The sequence below is a fragment of the Dipodomys merriami genome, unplaced genomic scaffold (genome assembly GCF_024711535.1).
Source record: "Dipodomys merriami isolate MVZ:Mamm:240054 unplaced genomic scaffold, mDipMer1.0.p SCAF_97, whole genome shotgun sequence".
Taxonomy (NCBI): Eukaryota; Metazoa; Chordata; class Mammalia; order Rodentia; family Heteromyidae; genus Dipodomys; species Dipodomys merriami.
In genome coordinates, this window is record NW_027206590.1 from 2,841,422 (window position 1) to 2,866,149 (window position 24,728).

General features: G+C 41.8%; 1 protein-coding gene across 8 annotated transcripts in view; it reads right to left on the bottom strand.

The window, feature by feature from the left end:
- Positions 1-24,728, bottom strand: part of Large1 (LARGE xylosyl- and glucuronyltransferase 1) — a 461,800-nt gene that overhangs the window by 78,130 nt on the left and 358,942 nt on the right. For all 8 annotated transcript variants that reach the window (XM_070014410.1, XM_070014413.1, XM_070014406.1 and 5 more), the window contains one exon: positions 21,468-21,572. In XM_070014410.1, coding sequence (XP_069870511.1) covers positions 21,468-21,572 — 105 coding nt within the window. The remainder of the gene's footprint in view (positions 1-21,467; positions 21,573-24,728) is intronic.

Consider the following 24,728-nt stretch of genomic DNA (forward strand, 5'->3'; position numbering starts at 1 on the left):
AAACCATGGGACCTGTATTTCTTTGGGCTTGGCTTACTTCAATTAATATAATTTTTTCCAAGTCTTTCCATTTCCTAACAAATAGGGCAATGCCATTCTTTCTGATGGAGGCATAGAATTCCATTGTGTATATATACCACATTTTCTTGATCCATTCACCTACTGAAGGGCATCTGGGTTGGTTCCATATCTTAGCTATGGTAAATAATGCTGCAATAAACATAGTTGTGCTGGTAGCTTTAGTGTGGTCTTGTTTGTAAACATTTGGGTAAATGCCCAAAAGTGGGATTGCTGGGTCATAGGGGAGCTCTATGTGAAGTCTTTTGAGGAACCTCCATACTGCTTTCCAAAGTGGTTGAACAAGTTTACACTCCCACCAACAATGAAGTAAGGTTCCCTTTTGTCCACATCCCCTCCAGCATCTGTTGTTAGAGTTCTTGATTTTTGCCATTCTAACTGGGATGAGATGGAATCTCATTGTTGTTTTGATTTGCATTTCTTTTATGGCTAGGGATGTTGAACATTTCTTCATGTGTCTATTGGCTATCCTTCTTTCCTCTTCACAGAAGTTTCTCTTTAAGTCTTTAGCCCACTTATTTATTGGGCAGTTGTTTCTTTGAGGATTTGTTGTTGGGGGATTTAATTTTTTAAGTTCAAGTGTTCATCTTTTTAAAGATCACAGAATTCTGAGCTCTAGTTCAGTGAAGTGCCATGTTGTGCTTCTCCCACACTTACACAGGTCTTTTGTCCCCATCCTCTACATATCCTCCACTCTCTGTGATCCTCATTCTTCCCATCTTTTTCATTGCAGGCCTCCCAGGATGCTCCACCCATCCTAGCATCTCCTCTCCACCAAGGTGTGAGTCAGTTGCAATATTCATCTTGTTGTTTGGTGCTCATTCATTTCCACATGTCCCTCAGAGATTCCTGGTCTAGGGCAGGGATGATGTTATCTCTACACATCAGTGCCATTCACAGGCCCAGCAGGCAAGCTCAGAGGATGGTTCCAAATGAGTTGACAAATGAAACAATGAGTTGAGATTTGAAATAAGTCAGTGGCCCCACACAGCAGTACTCACAGTGCCTCAATTACCATTTGCAGAATGACTAGTAGTAAAATGGGCTGTCTGTCATGCACAGGGAAGTAGCAGGTTAAAATGAAGATCCCTGGGATTCCTGAGCAGGCAGGTCACATGCCTTGGACAAGTGGGATAGGTGGAGGCCTGTCCAGAACCTCTTTTAAGCAGGACAAATGAAATCACGCATTTAATAAAGTCAATCTTTTGTGAAATGACTGTCACCATAAAGGTCTCTCTGGATTAACTCCTGGCCTCATTTGTTGTCTTTGGGTCTCAAGCAGAAGATGCTGGTGCTGGAAAGAGTTAGGTTGGAGTCACACAGACCTGGGTGTGAATCTGGTCCCTGACACCCCCTGGCTAGGTGACTCTAGGGCAGGTACATATGCTCTCTGGGTCTTTGCTCTGACCTGTGCCGTAGGAGCAAAAACACAGACCTTTTCCCCAAAAAGCATGCTTTGCATCTGGGATATTCCGCTGTGGGAAGAGTTACTCTGCCGATCTTGTTGTTAAATTGTATAACAATTCTGAGTGAGTCTGTTGGTGATAACCCTCATGAAAGGAGGGAATGGGGAGCAAGAAGTAAGGCAAAGCAGTAGTGATGCTCAATGCTCATCTTCTCCTGGCTCTGTATCTGATAATCATCTGGATCAACACCTTAAGTGTGAGAAGGAGCTGCCAGGGGCTAGAGAGATGGGTATGGGGAAAGAGTGACAGGATTAGGAGAGAAGAGCAGAAATGAGGGATGGGGAAGTCCTTCCTAGTATACATATCAAGGAATGCAAAGCATTCATTGACATGCAAGGGAAGGTTCTTGGGAAGTTACCCTTGCATAAGGACTAATAAATAGAAATTAATTGCACGATATTCATTATTACTCATACCTAACATACAAAAAATGTTTGATATTCTCAGCCAGGTGCTGTCGCTCTCACGATGCAACAGAGAAAATTCAGAGTTTGTATTATCGCCTCTTACAGTCCAGGGAGTTCTTGGCTGCTCCTCAGAGTCATCTCATCTAGGTCTAGCACAGCCTAAGCAGTACCCATAATCTGCATGATGGTTCTTTGGGGTCTTGTCTGTTACTGTTCTCAATCACAGAAACCTTAGGGAATGACGACAACAAACCATTGCTTTCTCTTCCCTGCCTCCTTCCTGCTGTGGAGTACAGAAGTCAAGTCACATGTGCAGAGCATGACAGCGGGAAATGACAGAAAGCTCTGTGTTGCAATCTTGGCTTTGCTATTGACTAATAGCAAGTCTGAGTAAATTGTACAATCATGCTTACAAAGGATAGAGTGAGGAAAAAGTGAGACAAGGCATGAAAAGTATTAGCATTGGGCTCAGTACAGAGTAAACAGAAGTGGTGCTGTGGCTCAAAGTGGTAGGGTGCTAGCCTTGTGCAGAAAAGCTCAGGGACAGCACCCAGGCCCTGAGTTCAAGCCTCATGACTAAAAAACAAACAAACAAAAACCAAAAAGAAAACAAGAAAAGATTAAAACATAACAGTGGGTTGAACTACTAATACACTTTGATACATTCTTATCAGGTCTCCAGACCTGACTAGATTCAATGTTTCAAGTCTAGCCCAAAGCTTCCCTCATGACCATCAGACACTTGTCCAGCAACATCAATGCTGAAAGCTGTCCAGACTCCCCTTCTCTTGTTCCTCTTGGAAATTTATGCACCCATTTCCCTTTGGTCCCACTTATGAAGCTGTCTCCAAAGTTCTAACTTCTGCTATTAGGACCTATATGCACCATGGAATCTTTCTGCTACTCTGTCTCCAAACCCTATCAGAATTTGCTGCTTACTACCAAACCAATGAGACAGACTTCAGAGACACTTGCATTCTAAAATGTCAGTGTTCTGACTTGAATGCCCACCTTCAGTTTTTGTGCCTTTCTCGCTTTTGCGTGGCAGCCATGTCTGCCATGACTGCAACCTCATTCCATCTTGATGACATCCCTAGGCGTCGTATTTTCTCATTACGTGAAATTTCCAGTGACACACCGCCCAAAGATACATGGTAAAACATGAAGAATTTGGGGCCTCATTTTGCTTGTCTGATTCCAGGGGTCAAGCATTGGATGGTTACACAAACTCGGGAGGACTGGATGTGAAAATGAAGTCTTTCACTCAATTGTACTTACTGAGCCCCTACCAAAGGCCATAAACTAAGCACTGGGAAGAAAGGATTGAGTAAAGATGCAAAGGTTCTGATCTTACACAAAGTCCTCGATGGATTTTATGCAAGTCCATCTTTGTGTAAGTCCTGCTATTCTCTTGGCACACATCTCTAAGCTGAAAGTAAGACTAACCCTATGCAATTTTGCTCTCACAATGCCTACATAGGAAATTGTATTTGTGTATAATTAAGGTAGGTGAAGGTACCCAGTATTTATTGAGCTTCAATACTAGTTCTAGATCATTGGGTTTTATGTTACATTTACAACAGCTTATGTAGTCCACATGGCAGCCTATTAAGACTGTGTTATTACTCCCATTTATCAGATATGCAAAGATAAAGCCTGCTAGACTCCACAGATCACATTGCTACTTGTGTTATGCTACAAACCATGACAAGCAGAGTTTTTCATTTTTAAATAAAAGGGCCAGAAAATATATATTTTGGGCTTTGGAACACAAGTTTCTGTGGACACTACTCACCTCTGTCTCTGAAGCAGCTAGAGACAAAAAAACAAAAAACAAAAAATGAATGGCTGTAGCTATGAACCCACAGGCCACCAGTATGGACACTGAAATTTGAATTTCACTGAACTTTGTTGTTGTACAACATACATCCTTTATTTCATTATGATGATATTCTCAATGGTCTAAAAAGGCAAAGACCACTCTAAGTTTCAGAACAAACAAAAATAGGCCGTGGTAAGATTTGGTATATACCAACTCCTGCCATAGACATTTAAATAGTCATTGGGAAGACAATGCATAGACTTGAAAAAGATTAAGAAAATAATGTAAGTGTTTCTGCAGCTGCTTGGCCACCACACCCTGATCCTGGGCTTGATGACCTGGACTGTGCGCTCTCTTGCTTTTGATGCCCGCATTGAACTTGAAGAAAGATGAGCCGAATGTACTGGACTAGGCACAGAGTCTGTGCTTGATAAACGTGGGCTGGGTAGGCAAAGTCTTCCAGGGCAGCGATGTCAGCTGAGAGATGGGTTATATCTCTTGGATAATTGCCTTTGCGGAGCTTCTTTTCACTCAGAGTAGTCCCACAGGGCTCTGCTCACCAACTCGATGCCATTCCGATTCAAATACATTTGACCCGCTGTGGTGAGATGTCAAATAGACTCTAAAAGGCAACGCAGCAATTGAGGGCTCAGGGGGACAAGCAGGGTTGTTTAAGCATAATGGTGGGTGACAGGGAACAGCTCACAATGAGACTGAATGTTGGAGGACAGTCTCTCTCTCTCTCTGTGATGTCACTGGCATTTTAATCTGTGTTCTGTCAGCCATGAGAGGAAGTACCAAAGAATGGGCCGGATCTAAACAGAGATAAAGGTCCCTTATGTTGGTCTAATTCAGCTGGTCTTCTTGTAGCCCACAGGCTTTCTCCATTGGAGTGCTAGTGTGGTATAATTGCTTGTAATGGTCTGGAGGTCTTATTCTTAATAGGCAATAACTGGTGGCCAGGCTTCTTCCCCTGACCTAAACATTCCCCTCCCCACAAACATCCAAGGACCCAACATGGAGAATTATACTGTGTATAACTATGCTTAATGTTCTGCATGAATGTACTCAAGTTCAAGTAGCTGTGGAGTCCAAGAGGCCAGTGAGGGTCAGGAAAGTGGGGTGTAGGTAATAAAGAAGAGAGAAAGCAGGTATAAATGCTGTCATAATGTTGTCTCTGGATTGAAAAAGGGTCATGCCTGTACACTAGAAAATTTGGTCAACTTTCAAATGACCAATTATTTGAAGGGAACATTGGGTACTGGGATTTTCTGAATTCCCCCAATGCAGCCATGATTGCCAAATACTGTTCTAAACTTAGGGGATGTCTTATTATTATTCAATAATAGGAGTGGGAAGCTTAGTTGGTAGAGCGATAGCCAATGAATGAAAGTGTCAGGTTAAGTACTGAGTTGGAATCCTGATCTTAGATCTAAAAGAAGACAAGAAAACTCACAGCCATTTAACTTTACACACCGGAGAGGGAGAGAGCTGGATGAGTACCTAGAGCTAAGAAATTGCTCTATCAGGTGACTTAAGCAGAGAATAGTCAGTGAGCTTAAGGACTAGGCTTTGTCATTTACTGGCTCTATGAACTTGTGAAACCAATTAACCCCACTGAGCCTCTATCAGCTTCTTGGTAACAGGGATTACATGAGCTAATGCACTTGAGAGCATACCTCAAATCTCAGAGACGACATCATAAGTTTGAGAGCCTCCAACAGGAATCGGATACCTCTTCCCAAATAAACGTCTTGAAGGAAACCATGCACTGAATGAATGCAAGGTTATTTTATCTCTGGCAGAAAGATTTAGGTTCACATCCTTCCTTCTTACCTCCCACTGCAAACTAAGACACACCATTGACTGAGTAATGAAAAGGTCATAGCTCCTGTTAGCTCTTGGAATGCTGAAGACCAGAGGGACAGAAAAATCCTGACCTGAAACGGGTCAGCAAGGTGATGCAGAGATATTTTCAAGAAGGGCCACCCCTTTGTGTTCCAGTTAGATGAGGTCAACTTAACTCTTGTCTGAAATACCAGGGCCAGGCAGAGTTCCCCACAGTAGGAAGTGGCTCTGCTTTACTTGGTCACCGGTCTGTGACTTAGGCCTAGGCTTTTTAGTCTCAGACCATCTGCCCAAGAAGGTGAATTTGCTTTTTGTGAAGTAGCTGGTCTGCTAAGGACTGCCTTTCCTACAGTAAAGACACAGTAGCATGTTGAGTCCTACACATATGCTCCAATTTAACTTTAACTGAAAATATTACTTCCATGGGGCACTGGTGGCTCATGCCTTTAATCCTAGCTACTCAGGAGGTTAAGAGCTAAGGATCACAGTTAGAAGCCAGCCTGGGCAGAAAAATCTGTGAGACTCTTATGTCTAAAATGTTGTATGTAGAGCTATGTGGCTCAAGCAGTAGAGTGTCAACTCTGAACAACAACAACAAAAATGCTAAGGGATTGTGCCAGGCCCTGAGTTAAAGCCACAATATTGGCACATGTGGCTTGCGCAGCACACACACACACACACACACACACACACACACACACACACACACACACACACACACACACACACACACACACACACACACACACACACACAATTTTTATTTCTAACACATTTGGCATTTTCTGATCTACACACATTTAAAATATCTTACACACACACACACACACACACACAATTTTTATTTCTAACACATTTGGCATTTTCTGATCTACACACATTTATAATATCTTACGAGTGCCATTTCTTAGAATCCACTGTATATCAATATTCACATAAGCAATCAAACGAATAATAAGTATATGTATATAATATATTATTTGTAGCTGTTGGGAAAACTTAAGAAGCACTAAAGTAACAATATATAGGAAATAAATAAATAATGGCTCACCAAATAGAAAACCTATGCATAAAGAACTAAAGCATACATGTTTACACTCCCAGCAGTAATGCAGTAGGGTTCCCCTCTGTCCACATCCCCTCCAGCATCTGTTGTTATTAGAGTTCTTGATTATAGCCATTCTAACTGGGGTGATGTGGTATCTCAATGTTGTTTTGATTTGCATTTCTTTTATGGCTAGGAGGTTGAGCATTTCTTCATGTGTCTATTGGCCATCCTTCTTTCCTCTTCAGAGAAGTTTCTCTTTAAGTCTTTAGCCCACTTATTTATTGGGCATTTGTTTCTTTGTTTGTTATTGGGGGATTTAATTTTTTGAGTTCCAGGTATATTTTAGATATGAGACCCTTGTGTCCGTTGTATGGCTAGTGAAGATCTTCTCCCAATTTGTGGGCTTTCTATTGGTCTTGTTAGCTATGTTCTTTGTCATGAAGAAGCTCTGTAATTTCATACAATCCCATTTGTCCAACCTTTCTTTGATTTGTTGTGTTTCTGAGTCTCTATTAAACTTGTTCAACCACTTTGGGAAGTAGTATGGAGGTTCCTCAAAAGACTCCAAATAGAGCCTCCCTATGACCCAGCAATCCCATTTTTGGGCATTTACCTGAATGATCACTAAAGAGACTATATTGAAGCTACCAGCACAACTATGTTTACTGCAGCATTATTTACCATAGCTAAGATATGGAACCAATCCAGATGCCCCTCAGTAGATGAATGGATCATGAAAATGTGGTATATATACACAATGGAATTCTATGCCTCCAACAGAAAGAATGACATTGCCCCATTTGTTAGGAAATGGAAAGACTTGGAAAAAATTACATTAAGTGAAGTAAGCCAGGCCCAAGGAAACATAGGTCCCATGGTTTCCCTTATTTGCAGTAAGTAGTATATGTCTAAGACAAGCAGAAACAGTCAGATAAGTTGATGTTAGGTGAAATCCCTAAGATAAGGACCAAAATGTTTTTTCTTTCTTGCTATTGTTTCTAACACATTTATAAGATGATTTTTTTGTTGCTTTGTATGTCCCTCCCCCCACGGTATAACCCCTGTTTTCACTGTATTTGATGTTGGTATAATTTGTGGAGGGGAAGGGAAAAAACAAATTGTTTAAAGAGGGATACAGGTGGAACCATTGCAACAATGAGATGTACAAGATGTTATGTCGAAAAACGAACTTTACACCTTTGGGAGGGAGGAGGGGGTAACAAAGGAGGAGGCAACAATGCTCGAGAAGAAATGTACTCACTATCTTGCTCATGTAATTGTAACCCCTGTGTACGGTATTTTCACAATAAAAACATATAAAAAAACTAAAGCATAAAAATGTCCATTTTTTAACTAAGTAGAACATGCAATAATTCAGAAGAAGGAAGAAGATTCTTCTATCTATGTAAAAAAAATGTCAAGAATAAACTAATCCTTAGGTTCAGGGACTATGAAGAGAGAAGGTATTTCATATATTATTGTACCTCCATGCTGAGCTGGTCAATATTTATCAACTGTTTTTCTAGAAACGGCAACAATAAAAGTCTTTGATTTGTAGTGTCTGACAATTTCCATAATGTAAATAGTTCCACCACAGTAGATTTCAAGCTACCAAGGCAACATGAGTGAACAGAGATGGGAGGAGATGCATAGTACCACAATCATATATAAGATTTCCACCATACGGACATATAGGGCTATTTAAATAACATAAATGGGTAAGAAAGTAAGGTAATTAGCAAGTACTGAGCTAGGAGAATTTAAAAAGTTTGTCATTGGGGGAGAGGGATTTAATTTTTTGAGTTCCAGGTATATTTTAGATATGAGACCCTCAAAGAAACAACTGCCCAATAAATAAGTGGGCTAAAGACTTAAAGAGAAACTCCTCTGAAGAGGAAAGAAGGATGGCCAATAGACACATGAAGAAATGCTCAACCTCTCTAGCCATAAAAGAAATGCAGATCAAAACAACATTGAGATACCACCTCACCCCAGTTAGAATGGCTAGAATCAAGAACTCTAATAACAACAGATGCTGGAGGGGATGTGGACAGAAGGGAACCTTACTGCATTGTTGGTGGGAGTGTAAACTTGTTCAACCACTTTGGAAAGTAGTATGGAGGTTCCTCAAAAGACTCCACATAGAGCTCCCCTATGACCCAGCAATCCCACTTTGGGGCATTTACCCAAATGATCACAAACAAGACCATACTAAAGCTACCAGCACGACTATGTTTATTGCAGCATTATTTACCATAGCTAAGATATGGAACCAACCGAGATGCCCCTCAGTAGGTGAATGGATCAAGAAAATGTGGTATATATACACAATGGAATTCTATGCCTCCATCAGAAAGAATGACATTGCCCCATTTGTTAGGAAATGGAAAGACTTGGAAAAAATTATATTAATTGAAGTAAGCCAGGCCCAAAGAAATATAGGTCCCATGGTTTCCCTTATTTGCAATAACTAGTATATGTCTGAGACAAACAGAAACTGTCAGATAAGTTTATGTTAGACGAAATGAACCCCAAGATAAGGATTCAAATGTTTTTTTTTCCTTGAGATTGTTTCCAACATATTTATAAGATGATTTCTTTGTTGCTTTGTATCTACCTCCCCCACGGTATAAGCCCTGCTTTCAATGTATTTGATGTTGGTATAATTTGTGGAGGGGAAGGGAAAAAACAAACTGTTTAAATAGGGTTACAGGTGGACCCATTACAACAATGAGATGTACAAGACATTATGTCGCAAAATGAACTTTACAACTTTGGCGAGGTGTGGGGGTGGGGGGGGTGGAGAGGGGAAGGGATGGTATGGGGAAACAAAGGAGGAGGCAACAATGCTTGATAAGAAATGTACTCACTATCTTGCCCATGTAATTGTAACCCTTATGTATGGTATTTTCACAATAAAAAAAAAAAAGCCAAAAAAAAGTGCATCAGTTAGTTGGCCAACAAAAATATTGTTCTCTACAGTGGCTGTGCTATAGTCCCATGAACAGTCTATCAGGCTTTCTTATCAAAAGTGAAATAAGCTAAGTATAAAGCATCTAAACAATTTCACTTACATGATTCATCTAAATACTGTATTTATATATATAATTATTCTACTTACATAATTTTCCGGAATACTATGTATCTAATGTATAAATCTATAAATCACTCTCTCTCCACACACACACACACACACACACACACACACACACACACACACACACACACACACACACACACACACACACACACACACACACACACATTTCTTTTACCAATATCAGGGCTTCAACTTAAAGCCTCACACTCGCTCAGATTGCTTGTTCACAGCTGATGTTCTACCAGTTGAGCCATGCCTCCAGGCTGGCCTTCATTTATTGACTGATTGGAAAGGACTCTCACAGACATTTCTGCCTGGGCTGGCTTTGAGCTGGGATCTTCAGCCTTTAGCCTTCTGACAAACTCTGGTTATAGATATGAGTCACCTATGCCTTGTTCTAATTTAAAAATACTTTTTAAAATTTATATACTTGATTTTTTTTGTGCCTTGTTCTAATTTAAAAATACTTTTTAAAATTTATATACTTGATTTTTTTTTTGTCAGACATGGGACTTGAACTCAGGGCCTAGGTGATGTCCCTGAGGGTTTTTTTTTTTTTTTCACTCAAAGCTAGAGCTTTATCACTTTGAGCCACAGCACTACTGCCAGTTTTCTGATGGTTAACTGCAGTAAGTCTCATGAACTTTCCTGCCTGGGCTGGCAGATTTCAGCCTCTTGAGTAGTTTACGATTACAGGCATGAGCCACCGGTACCCAGCCATTTGATTAAAAAAATATTTCCTAAAACAAGAAGGACAGGTCTTCATTAACAGGTGGAGCTAGAGTCAGTACACTGCTGCGTTTCTGCACTGTCTTTTACAACAAACATGAATCTAGATTGCTAAATGCTTTTTTTCCTAAAAGGCATTTATTTTTCTAAGATATTATTCTGTCAGCAATCTATATAGTTAGTCACCAATATCTGGTAAAGTCTACATTGGAACATTAAAGTATCCAACCACTGTTTTTTTCTTTTCTTTTTTTTCCCCCCTCTCTCCTGCCCACCTGCCCTTTCTTCTCTCCCTTTCTTTTTAGTGCCTGGGATTGAATCTAGGCCCTGCATATGGCAAGCAAGGGCTATACCACTCAGTTACATCCTCAGCCTTATTTTGTTTTTATTTTCAGACTAGAGCTTGCTAAGTTACCCAGGCTGGCCTTGAGCTTTCAATCCTCCTGGAATTAAAGGAGTGCTATGTTATGCACAAAGCCAGATTTTAAGTGCCTACTATGTACCATACTATGGACACTTGAATGCATATACTTTGAACAGATGCCTTGCAATACCTCCACTTACCCCTGAAATGCTCTGACAAAGGTGTTCTGACCTGGGGCTTTGGGAAACTGCTCACTGCCCTCTGAGACATCAAGTCCCAGGGAGCCCCCATTAATGCGTGGGTGTCAGCCACATTGCCAAATGGCAAGTTTCCTTCTTTTGGAGGTTAAATGACATTTCAGAGTCTATAAGAAAGTACATTTTCTTTTTATCAACTGTAAATGGACATTTGAGTTATTTATCTAACTTAGCTATTGTAGGTAAATAGTGCTGCACTAAAGGTATGAGGAAAATCTATCTCCTTACTCTAATTTCAGTTCTTTTGAATCCATATGCACAGAATTGGGACTGCTGGATCACATGTAGTTCTGTCGTTAATTGTCTCTCACAGGGGCTGTGCTATGCTCCATTCCCGGGAACAGTATATAAGCGGTCCATTATGCCAAATGAAGTAAGCCAATCACAGGAGGACAAACACCGCTTGATTCCATTCATCTTGAAGTATCTAAAATAGTTCAACTCACAGAAGCACAGAATAGAATAATTGTTGTCAGGGTAGGGGAAAATGGAGAATTATTTCTCAATGGGTAAAAAGTTTCTGCTATGTAGGATGAGCTAAGTTCTGGAAATCCATTATACAACACAGTGCCTATAGTTAACCACAACCACAAAAGAGTGTGCAGCAGAAAGGAGGAGGGACAGCTGTAGTGCAGTGCAGAATGGCTGAAGACACACTGAGAGTAAATGAATAGCAAGTTGCTAAATAGGGGACTACATGACGAGGACTCCGACTCTAGTTCAGATGCGTAGGAAAGTCTATAGCTCTATGGAAATAAGGAAAGGCTATAGCATTATTTTCTCATATTTTCTATGATCTGAATGCCTGTATCCTCAAATCTGTAAGTGAAACTCCAACCTCTGAAAGCAATGGCTATTAGGGTTTGGGGCCTTTGGGAGATGATTATGTCTTGAAGGTAAAGCACTCATGAATGAAATTATTGCTCTTATCAGAGGCCTCAAAATGCCAGCTTATTCCTTTCACTATGGGAAGACACACGTGGAAGGAGCCACCCATAAACCAGAAAGCAGGCATTCCCCAGACACTGACTCTACTGACTTTCCAGCCTCTGGAATTAGGACAAATACATTTCTGTTGTTTCTAAGCTACTCAGCTCATGGTGTTATATTGGAGTGTGGATGGATTAAGACAACATTAGTTTTCTCTCAATTCACAGGAGAGAACATAGGGCATAAAGTGGTGGATTACGACACTTCTACAGATTTGGCCACACCATTTCACCAGAGATAGCTGCAGGTGAGGCCCGGAGCAGTTGGAATTTTGCTTTGGTATTTGGTGTTTTTTTGCTTTGTCTTCCTTCTATTCAACATGCAGCAGCCTTTTGACTTCTTTAACAGGAAGACCATGAAACTCTGTGGTTAGAGTTACCCAGGACATCGGATCACTCATAAGAATGAATGATCAGGGGAAAAGACCTCTCTGAGAGACACTGGGTAGCAGACTTCCTGCACTTAAGGTCAGACTCTGGAAGCGGTATATTAAAAACATTCTCTGGGGCCAGCAGTCCAGGAAGGAGGAAGCAATCAATGGAGAACAACTCTTCTGGAACAGAGGATGTGGTCTGGGAAGGAAGGGAGGGCAGGGAGACATCTTGACATCTTTTCAGGATGCAGCTGCAAAAACTCTTTAGCTGTTTAGTTTAATTAGAGGGCTGACGAGAGGGGCAACTCTTGCTTGGCTGCTTTGTGAGGAGAGTTGAGAGGACCTAGTGAAGCTGAAGGGCACGAGCTGGGTTCAGTGCCCTGGGCCTGCCCAGGGGTGCTCCACATAGTGTTTGCTGCCATAGGCTACAGTTGGAGCCTGGAAAGATGAGAACTTGCCTCTGAGACAAGACATAAATAAAGACAAAAGAAAATAAAGACAAGGAGATGGTGGGTGTGGAGAGGTGGGGAGGGGAAGTATATTGTTTTAGATTTCCAGCCTGCAGGACAGGGCTGAACTGCTTGTTTAGAATTCAGACCTAAGACCTATCGGTTCACCCACCTCACTGCTAATCTAGCAGGTGTCTCCCATGGCACCCAGCCTCCCATTCTACACTATACCAAGAGCCTCATCTACGATACACTGAGTGCTTACTGTGTGCCAGGCATTTTCTATACATACAATTCTTCCAGAAACTGAGTTTGAATTAATACCTCCATCTTATCTCCCACTAAAAAATGGGGGAAAAAAAGGATGGAGGGATTTTCTCCACGTCATTCAATGAGTTATAAATATCCACAGTGGACCCAGAGCTTGGGCTCCTCCCAGCCCCCACTTTGAGCACTGACTCTTCAAGTTGTACCTTTCTTACACCAGTTCTTACCAAGGCCCCCACCTTCCCTTCCTTCAGATCCTGAGCTCAAATACCATTTTTTTTTTCAGAGACCCTCCTTTGAAAAAACAGTCCTTTCTAGCAGTTTTCAATTTCCTTAGCACATCATGTTATATCAGAGTTTGTCATTCTAGGTAGTACTGACATTTTAAGCTACATGAGTCTTTCCTGTGGAGTATCTTGTGTTCTGTAGGATGTTTAGCACCATCTCTGGCCTCTACCCACTACACATCAAACAAGCTCCTTAGTCGTGACAAGAAAATGTCTCCAGAGATTGCCAACGTCATTCACATAATAACATTTCCCACGGGACTCCTGTGAGAAATGAGACTGTCTTCAAAACATCTTCTTCCAAACTTATTTCTTTTACTCAGTACCTTATGCTTAATGCCTAATTTATGCCAGGTAGGATTCTAGGTATAAGAGATAGAACAGTGAAAATTGCTAGATAAAATTACTACTCTGGAGGAGCTTATAGCTGCATGAAAGAGGCAGAAAAGCCAAAAGAAAATCTGCAAAATCATGGAAGGTACAATGGTATTTAATGCTACAGGCAGAGATGAGGGTAGCAAGAAAGTTGCAGTTGGGTAAGTGGAAAGGCTCATGCTTTTCAATAGGTGGGTTTACATGACAGCCCCGAAACCAGGGTGGCTGAAGCTGAGTGAATGGGGGGAGCTAAGAGGAGACATTACAGGAATACAGGAGGAAGACAGTTCCTCTCCCACAATCACAAGTAACCCTCCCTGTGAATAGGACATCTCCAGGATGCAGACAGGTACTTGGCACATTGCAAAAGCATGCTACGTATCTAACCAGTGAATGAGCTCAGGCCTGGCCAGCCTGGGGGAAGACAATGATCAGCCAAAAACACCTCAAGTGGATAAAAGACAGTTAACAATCAAGATATCAAGAAACCTTGATAGTCTAGCCCATTTGTGAACCTCTGGTATTAAGGGGAAAGGAAGTGCTAATATCCAACACAGTTCTTTGACCCAGATGCTCCCCTAGAAATTGAAAACAATACTTAAATTTCTGCAGACAATAACTCAGTAAGGTTTGGTACACTCATAGTCTTGATAGGCTAAACGGAGAAAAGGCTGCTCATTGCCCACTGCTCATTGTTATCAGGTGGACCAGGGCCTGGGATCAACTCTAGAACATATGCAATACTGACTCTTAGTAGGACAAAAGAGAATGATGAGCTATAGGAGCACAGGAGACCAGTACTATAAGAGGCCTGACATCCTGCCTCCCCTTAAAGGATATAGGCAACTACTATAGTAGGTGAGTGTAAATCCTTTGTACTCATGTATTAAACATACTATATTATCCCATGTGTTTTCCCCAACAATGCACTGTAGGTTGACAGTCCAACCAGCCCCATCTCACATAGGAACGAACTGGGGCTCAGATATAAGTGACATGCAGACATTGGCAAGGGAACTAGGAGTGTTGAGACCACAAAAGAGAAGGCTCAGTTGTATTGTTTGTTCTCTCTCATAGATTGAAGGGATTCAGGCTGAAGCAATAGATGGATTGTGTGAACTAACAAGGCAGAATAAGGCCAGAGAAGGATATGGGTCAGGATACAGAGATGAACAAGCTTTGAGTAAGGACACATATGTAAAGGCTGTGGAGAGAAGCAGCCAGATGACAGTACAGCTAAGCAGACATCTAGCTGGATGAACACTCCCTGTGAGCAGGGAACATTACCTTATTTACAAGTGACAACCTTAAGGAAGACCTTGAATCCACAGTGGCTTTGCACTTGTGGAGCCTGAGCTCCACAAACGGACTCAATGACCTTCGAGGAGGGTGGAATACCATCCTGGCAGTCCAGCCAATTTGGATGGCCAGTACCCCATTTTCACCACTTGTACTCCTTACAGTGAAGACCATTTTATAGGGAATTAAAGTAGACAAGTTTATCTATCTACTTCATTAAGGTGCCTGGTATAAGCAAGCCCTGATACTTTACATATTGAAGTAAATATTATTTTATGACTAATTTATTTTTCTTTCTTCACTGTATTATAGTTAGGGCATTACACTGATTTTGTTAAAAATTATATTTGTAGCCAGGAGCTGGTGGCTCATGTCTATAATCCTAGCTACTCAAGAGGCTGAGATCTGAGGATTACAGTTCAAAACTATCTTGGGCAGGAAAGCCTGTAAGACTCTCATTTCCAATTAACCACTACAAAGCCAGAAGTGAAGCTGTAGCTCAAGTTGTCGAGCATAAAAGTTAAGGGACAGTGCCAAGGCCCTGACTTCAAGCCTAGTACCAGCATACATACAAAAAATATATTTGCAGATAGTATAAGATAGGTAAAACTTGAATTTTACTCTAGGACTGTAAAAAAGGCACTCAAAAACATGTTATAAAAATGGGCCAGGCCATTGACAAAATGAAAAGAAGGCATTTTTACTATTTCTATGGGAGACCCTATGCTAAGAACTAAAATCAAGTCTAACAAAATGATACAGAGATTGCCCAAATTGGATAAAACTCACCAAAGATATAAAATATATACTCTAGGCTCAACAAATCTACTAGATGCACAGAATAGGAGTGTTAGAGGGAGTTTTTCTGTTAAACCCAAGTTCAATTTATGTGTGAAGAGCAATGTAGCAGCAAAAGTTTAAGAGGAGATAAGGCACAGGTTCTTAAACTCCAAAGCCCTAGAATCACACAGGGAGCATGTTTAAAATAATAGCTTCCCAGCAGTCTGGTCCTAATTCCCCCTCCCTGGTGAAGGAATGAAGATGACATGGTAAACATGCATCTTGAGTGATTCAGACAGTGGCCTGGGCTGTAATTCAGCCACCCAGACCATGGCATGTCTGACGCAACAGCTTGAACTGAGTAAGACAGCGTCTATGTCCCTACTGCAGAGTGTGGGGATGAATATCTTCAGTACAAAACAGGGTAGATGTGTCTACTTAATGTGTCAGGAAAGGCAAGCAGCTTCTAATGGGGTTATTCTACAAACCCCTTCTGAATATTTTGGGCAAACAGCCTGGGATACAGAGCTTAAACAAAGAAATTCCTTATCTTCATTATTAGAATTGGACCAGTCCCTTCTTCCCTGTTTTCTCCCTAAGTCTGGGATCAGGTGAAAGTGTGAAATGCTTGCTTCTCTGTTTAGCAGCTTCCTTGACTTTCGGACTTTATAGGACCTGTAGTATGCCAACATGCATCCTTGTGAATCTCTAAGAGAGGATGTGAACTTCCCTGTTCACCATTTTTAAACATGCACTGATATCTCTTGCCATGCCTTCTGGGATTAGCTTAGGAAATGCTGGCCCAGGGTTACTGCAGGGCTTCTGTTCAGCTCTGAATCTCAATTATGGGAGAGGCTCATGTCATACTAAATTTATCAGTGTCTATGCAAATGCTTCTGTTTTGAAGGAAGCTGTTTGGTAACACTCATTTACCCTAACCTTGTCAGAATGATAGCTTTTTAGTAGTATGTACTAAATAAATCAATGAGTGAACTATATTCAAGTCTAATGACCTTGGATGCAATGATTACAGATTGCAACAACCCACTTGCAATGATTTTTCAAAGCATGAAGGAATTTGAATTTTTGGTAGAAGACACAATTAAGGCTCAAACACAGGCTGAGACTTGTTCAGGATCTTGGAATGCTGGAATCCAGAGGCAGAGGCCAAGATTGAGTTCTGACTCACACTACTGCTCATCCCGCTAGAGCTATGAGTTTTGTAGTTCTTTGGCAAGTTGCCCACCATTTTCTTCTTTTGAATCCCTGCCAGCGATTCCACCGTAGAGTCTGCCTTTATCGCCCATCACTTCCCATGTATGCACAGCCCAGAGTCTGCTCCAGCCTCAGAGGTGAGCCAGTCCTTGAGTGTCCCAATTTTGTAGTTCTACAGATAGGGATTTCTAGAGAAGTTTTTCTCCCTCTCTCAGGAGGACCGGGTTTCCATCTGCCTGTCTCTGGCCTAATTTGAGGACTGAAAGGAACTGTTTTTAAAAGCACAGCCTCATTTTTAAAAGCCCTTCTTCTTTGGAGGACACACCTTCTCCCTGAGTAACCTTTGGGATCCTATGCAAGCAAACCTCCCTGTAAACTTGAACTTTCCATCTTCTTTCTACTGGCCTGGCATCCCTCACTTCATCCTTCATCCTTTACTGTTTTTAGCCCTCCTTCCTTTCTTGTCTTTGATGGATATTCATCCATCAGAATATGAGATGACATGTGTTGAATCTTAACGAGCCCATCCAATTCTTGTATGTGTGTATATGTGTGTATATGTTTTCTTTTCTTTTTCTTTTTGAAAGCCCTTCTGACAGCTAAATGCTGGGTGAATGATAGCTTCTTGCACCTAGGCTGACACGTGGACAGAGTGGTTGGAAACAGACCACTTCCGTGCAAGGATGTGGGAGGTGCTGTTTAATCCACCTGAATAGTTACGAGCACTGTGTTGGGACCTGCCTGGACATTCACAGCTGTTCTGGCTCAGTTAACTTTATTTGGATGGAAATACATTGTAAACTGTTCCAGTAAGAAGAGAAGGGAGATGAAAGCAGACTTTCCTATTTTTTTAAGGTCCTCAGGGCTTTGTAAAAGCAGACTGATAAATGGGAACTTGGCTGGGTCTTCTAAGGAGAATCTCTACATTACCAGGTAATTGTAGGAATGAAGTCTCATGCATGCTAAGCTGCTTGGGAAGAGGTCTGGTGCATAACAGGTACATTTCATGAGTACAGCTGAATCCGAATTATTCAGAAGAAATAAAAACTACAACCAACTTTCAAAACATAACAGATGAGGAAGCCCAGGTTCACTGCACTGGGTAAGCCTGCCAGACAGAGTTTAAAAACAATAGGTCTTGGAGACAGATTTCCTAACTTAGGTATCTCATGCTTTTTCTGGGGATTTTTCAAAGTACAACACAGGAAACACAAACTAAAATGGATTTCTTTTTCCTAAAAATAAATGAAAAGCTTTTACTAAGTAGGGAAAAGGCACTGTATGATAGATATTTGGGTAAATGAAACACTGACCTGGGGGCTTGTTTGACCTTTGCAAATCCCAGTGAATCATGTATCTACTATTTTTTTTTTTAAATCAAATAACTAGTAGAAAGATAGGAGGTGCCAAATACTAAGATGTACTGAGTACTTGTTTTATGCTAGGCTAGGCTTCTTGAGCAAGTGTCCCTGTTAGTCAGTGATTCTTAGATAATAGAGTATTGCCATCCCATCTTACAAGGAGAAAATTAAAGGTCAAAGGAGGTGAAACTACATGGTTAAGCTCATATAGCTGCAGTTCCAGCCTTGATGTGCTAAAATTCACCCAGGGGCTTTGGTGGAGAGACCCTTTTGGGAGTCTGGAAATGGCTGGGATTTAGGGTGAAGGTTTCTTTATGACAAACTCTCAATCCATGAGACTCTACAATAACAAATTCTCATTGTAAAAGCCATTGCATTTCAATGCCATATGAACACTCTCTTAATGATCATTTGGTGTCACTGATTTCCCAGTGGATATATTACTTGTAACTGGGCTTTCCCCAATCTTCTCTGCCCTTTAAGTACCAGCACAGAAGGAAGAAACTCACTGCCAGGGCCTATCAGGTGGGAGCTGAAATGGCTTAAATCCTGGTATGTCTCCTGCCTTTGCATTCTGTAGCAAACACAGAGAGGTGGGAGAGGATATGCCATTTTGACCATAATAAATTCTCCAGTGGGACATGCTGTCTTTCTCCCGGTAAGCCTGGATTGATGATCAATGAGTTTTGTTTTATGCAGATAACTGTGACCTTTATACTGCATCCTCAAGGCAGGGCAGTATATTTCCATGTGACATTTTCTATCACCATATGTTTCAAGGGACAGGAAATAAAAGTGCAGACCAGGGTTTCTCTGAGATTTCTCTGCTCCCGTCCAACAAACATGGGAGTCTCTGGCTGTATAGAAATTTGGAAGTCAACGTGACATAGAGAGATGATTTACTTCCCAAAGGAAAGTTCACAGAGCCCTCTCATTGGACAACAGTAGGGTGGGCTCACTCAGGGTCCAACCTTAAATGAACTGAGCAAACAGCTGCCTGGTAAGCTGGCTGAGTATGCCATGTTTTGTCAGAGCAGGATCTTATATTCTGCTCCAGAAACATCCTAGAAACTTCCTGTAGGGCAGACTTCCTGGGCTCCCTCACAGCCCAACCAGATTCTTCAAGAACAGGACTCAAGGTTCTTAATTTTAAAAAAAGTATGTGTAGTATGCAGAGTGTGGTGACATATGCCTAGAACCCCAGCACTTGGGAGGCAGAGGCAGGAGGACCACCAGTTTGAAGCCAGCCTGAGCAAAACAATCCAAAGCAAAAAGTCTTTGACACTGAAACCACTAAAGCATAAGTAAGGACGGTGAGTAGTTAATGGCTCAGGCTCTTCTACTTATTAAGGTTGCAGCCTTGATATCTTTGAGCACTAGATTCCTCTTGTGTAAAATACAGATAAGCATAACATCTGCTTCCTGGGTTCAGTGTGAGGATCAGATGAGATTAACACCTTTAAAGAAGCCAGCACAGTGCCTGTCTAATAATACCTAGTTGGTATGTAGAGGCCCTGCTTACCTGTTAACTGGAATGTTTAAATACTTCCCTCCCTGCTACTGAAGAGTTGCTGCTCTATCCCTCCTCAGTTCCTTCACCTTCCTGACCCCTCACAGGGACTCCTCACACTTGCCTACTATCTAGCAACTAAAGGGTTAACATCAGCACAGTGGTTGGGGGGGGTGGGAAGGGAGGGGCTCTTGGAGAAGCTGTGGGTCTGGGTGGGGATGGTGGCTACAACTCTTTGGTATACCTTGGAGGTTTTACAGAGAGCCCTACAGGCCCATCTCCAAGAATGGCCTTCAATATAGGGCTCCCTGACTGTCACCTCTGGCTGCTCAAGGCTTGATACTGGGCTTTCTTTCCTTGTCCTCCTCAAGTTTTGACCTCTATTCTGATCCCACCTCTGAAAGCTGATATCCTTTGTGGTTTCTGCAATCTGAAACATCAGCTCTCAGAGATGATTTTTTTGGCTGTTGTCACTAGGATTGGCCTTAGACTCTAGGGTCAGGTGATGCTATTCTGAGACACTTGCCCCAACCCAACACACCTGCTGGTCTCCGATGCTGGTAGCAGCTCTTCCTTGCCTCACTCAAACCACTGTTTCCTGAGCTCTACTGCTATGGACACAGACTAAGTCTGCATCCTTTGAGGGCAGGAAACCACAATGAGGATGGAAGGGAAGTGAGAAGAATCCAGAGGTTACGTTGCACATAGACATTATTCATTCTATGAGCTGGTATGTCTGACACATAGCGTGGGCCTTTATGCCTAGTCAGCATTCAGATGGTTGTTGAATAAAGGATGGTTGAATGAATGATACCAAAAGAGGAGAGGGAATATTGCTGTTAGATAACAAGGTAGAATTAAGAATTTCACACATGCTATTGGAGAATTGTGCTATCTGCTAGGTGCATGGTGTGGTGTACTTTTTGAACACAGGGAAAGGTACATGATATACTTTTGCCAACCAGCTATGAGCAGGAGTTTAAAGAGCTATTACTTCTGCTTCTTTCTCAGCTCATACATGGAAGTATGTGGCAAGATGAATCCTTATACTTGCAGCAAAGACCCCTGTATACCTAAAATATACATGAGATGAGACAGAGAAAAACTTATGCTTTGAAGAAATTTAGGTCTTGGGGGTGTTTGTTATCCCAGAAGGATCTATCGTATATGTTAAATAGTTAGCAGAGCAGATTGGCAAATAATTCAGTAGGCCTATGGCTAAAGGCTTTCTGGTGGAATGTCCAGACTGCCAAGACCAAGTTGCTATCCTGCCTGCAGCTGTGGGAAAGGAACGGAGGCTCACCTGCCCATGTACTGTCCACTGACAGTAACCAGGTGGTATCCAGGTGGCCTGTGGATCACTGTGATGTCCCCTCCCTGAAGGAACACTGAGCACCTTGTCACCTTTTGTAACCCCTGCCCACACCAGTCTTATGGTTTACCTGTGTTGTAGCCCCTTCCAAGGGCTGGCCATGGGCGGTGATTTTTCCACAGGTTTCCAAGGTACCAGTCACTCTGGTTCTCTACCAAGCCCAGCACCTGCTGACCTGTGAAGAAGAGAACACAGATGTTTTAGAAGTTGAAGCTGAGGCTTCAGGCCAGGGAGTATACAGGATGTAATCATGGCAAATCAGGGTGACAACAGCTTGCAATTACTGGGAGCTTTAAGTATTCAGGCCATAATACAGGTGGACCCATTGCAACAATGAGACGTACAAGTCGTTATGTGGAAAAACGAACTTCACAACTTTGGTGGTGGGGGGAGGAAGATTAGGTGGGGAGAGTAGGGGGAAGATGGGATGGGAAGGGGAAACAAAGGAGGAGGCTACAATGCTTGATAAGAAATGTACTCATTATCTTGCCCATGTAATTGTAACCCCTCTGTACAGTATTTTCACAATAAAAAAAGAAATGTACTCGTTGCCTTACTCATGTAACTGTAACCCCTCTGTACAGTATCTTTACAATCAGATACAATTTTTAAAAAATGAAAAAAAAGATTCAGGCCCTAATTTAACTTGCATGGACATATTTCATTCTCACAATTAGGCAATTATTTTCTTTTTATTAATCCTATTTGGTAGAGAAGGTGGGCTAGATCAGTCATTTACCCTATCCAAGGTCATCTAGTTTATCTGTGACAAAACCAGAATCCCATACTATTCATTCATTTTCCATGGCCTGACATACCACATGTCCAAGTATTCCAGCTCTAACATCTCACTGTGCATTAACTGATTGGTTTTTTTTTTCTGAGTATGGGCTGAGGCTGATTTTTCATGAGAGAGGAAGAAATGATCCATGTTTGAGAAGATGAAAGCTCACAGACAAGAGCCACCCTGTGAGCAGAAGCTTGTGGTGCATGTGTCCTCATACTTCCTGTTTCCTCTAAAATATATCTATCTTATGCCAACAAGCATCATGTCAATGCAGAAGTGTGGTCTGAAGGGATCACCTCAGGGCTGGGCTTTGATGTTGGCCTCATCTCTAGTGAACTGTGCATCTCAGGTCAGTCAGGCTTCAAGTCCATCTCTTAGGGTATCTCTGGGATCTGGGTAGGAGTGAGTTTGTGGGCCATCAAGGTAGGGCATTGGATCTATCTGGCTCTCCTTAGCCAACTCCAGTATAACACTGGTAAAAAGACACTCTTCTAGGACTATCACCAATGCCATTTAGCCAACCGGGAAATGAGGCTCACATAAGACCGCTGATTTGCACAACTACTACTGATGGATCTAGGATATTGATCTACACTTACCTGACACCCAATTATTTCCACTGTCTCAATGTGTTACTGCTTACCCTTGTAACCAAAGTTTGAAGAAGGCAGAATAAATCCATATCTGACAGAGAGGGAAACTGAGGCTAAATAATTTGCTAATGGTTGCACAAGTAATCACTGTTGTCTGCCAAAGTTAACTGATGCCTCGCAGAGTGAAGCTCTTTATCCTTGGGGCCAGTCTGGAAAATGAAGTGCTTTCTCATCACATGAGAGCTCAGCAGCATGCTAAGAAAACACAGCAGTTTTCTTGGAATACCACAGTGGGTGATATAGGACCTCCTTGGTCAGATGACAGTTCTCTGAAACGATGGTGTGTAGGTTTGGTGTAATTTATTTGATCAATTTATGGAGCTCCTATCTAAATCATCAACCCAGCACGAATACATAAATTAGAAGCATGGGAAAAATACTACCTACCACCCACTCTGTCATTGTATATGATCACATCCAAAACTTGTAGAATCCCTCAGACAAACATATCACCAATTCAGGGAGTGTAAGAGCCAATCAATTTCATCCCCAACTAGCTTGGAATGATTCTGAAAAAACAATTAGACCCAATAGGCACTCTTCGCTGAGAGATATATGCCCAGTCCTGACCAGTATGACCCTGCTAGATACCTCATCTGATGATGAGGTAAGATGGTGAGGGTAGGATGCAAAGGGGAAGTATTTCTGGGGAAGATAGATGGCTCATAATTACGAAGGACTCCAGGACTGGTATTATGATCTGTTTGGCATGATCAAAGGTGTAATATACTGCCAAATGGAAGTAATCTTTCATTGTGTTAAGGATGATCATCTGAATCTCAAGTACAGTCACCTTCACCTACCTCCAAAGTCCAAATTTTGTGTTTTGACATCATGTGCATTTTCTTTTGTCATAAGTTACTACTTTAGATAAGGCCTCTACTAGCTGCACTTCAGTCCTGACCAACAAAAACATGTGGTAGTGTTGCTTCCGTCCTCACTTTTCTCTCTCATTTGGATACCCTCCACACAGGAACTGTCCTTGGGCCACTGAAGCAATCCTTCACCCAGAGTGCTTCCATGGCTGAACTCTAGCATGGCCCCTGCATGTATAACTCCAAGTCAGAACCTCATCTTACCTTTAGAAGACCAAGGGGATTCAATTCCAGCATACCCATACCTCATTTATACATACTCATTTCTGACATGAGCACATGGCCTATGAGGTATCTCATACCACACACACACACACACACACACACACACACACACACACACACACACACACACACACACACAGAGGACAATCAACAAATGTCTGTTATGGAAATGAGTCTGAAGGGGGCGACACTGATCAAGATGCACTGTAGTCATGAACTAACATGTTGAACTGAAGCTGCATTCTTCCATTCACCAACATCAACGTATCTTCCACCCAGCTGTGTGAACTTGGGTGTATGCTTCCCTAATGTGGACAAGGGCAAAGTCCAGGCAGTGGTCTCTAAACTGCCTTACTATGGCTCACATCCAATGCTTGTACAGATGCATTCTGCCCCCAGGGTCTTCACTGCATTAAAAAAAAAAAAGCTTCCTGGGTAATCAAGATGTACTTTGAAGATGAAGAATGACTAACTAGAGACTGGAAGTTTTTTCCCTGCTGCAGCCAAGGGTAAGACTCACCTTTAGGGCCCCCTGCTATGAAATACAGTCACGAGTTATCTAATTTTGGGTCATAAGCCAGCAGATTTCAGTGGGGTCCCCAGTTCTGTACTTCCTAAACTCATTAATGTTATAAGGAAACTGAACTTAGAGCCAGATGGCCCGAGTTCAAATCTTGATGTCTCCATTTTCTAACTGTAAAACGGTGGATCAGAGATTTAAGGTCTCGGTGTCTGTTCTCTACTCATTTGTAAAATGATGTCAATAAAGAGTAGATACTTCAGAATTAGAT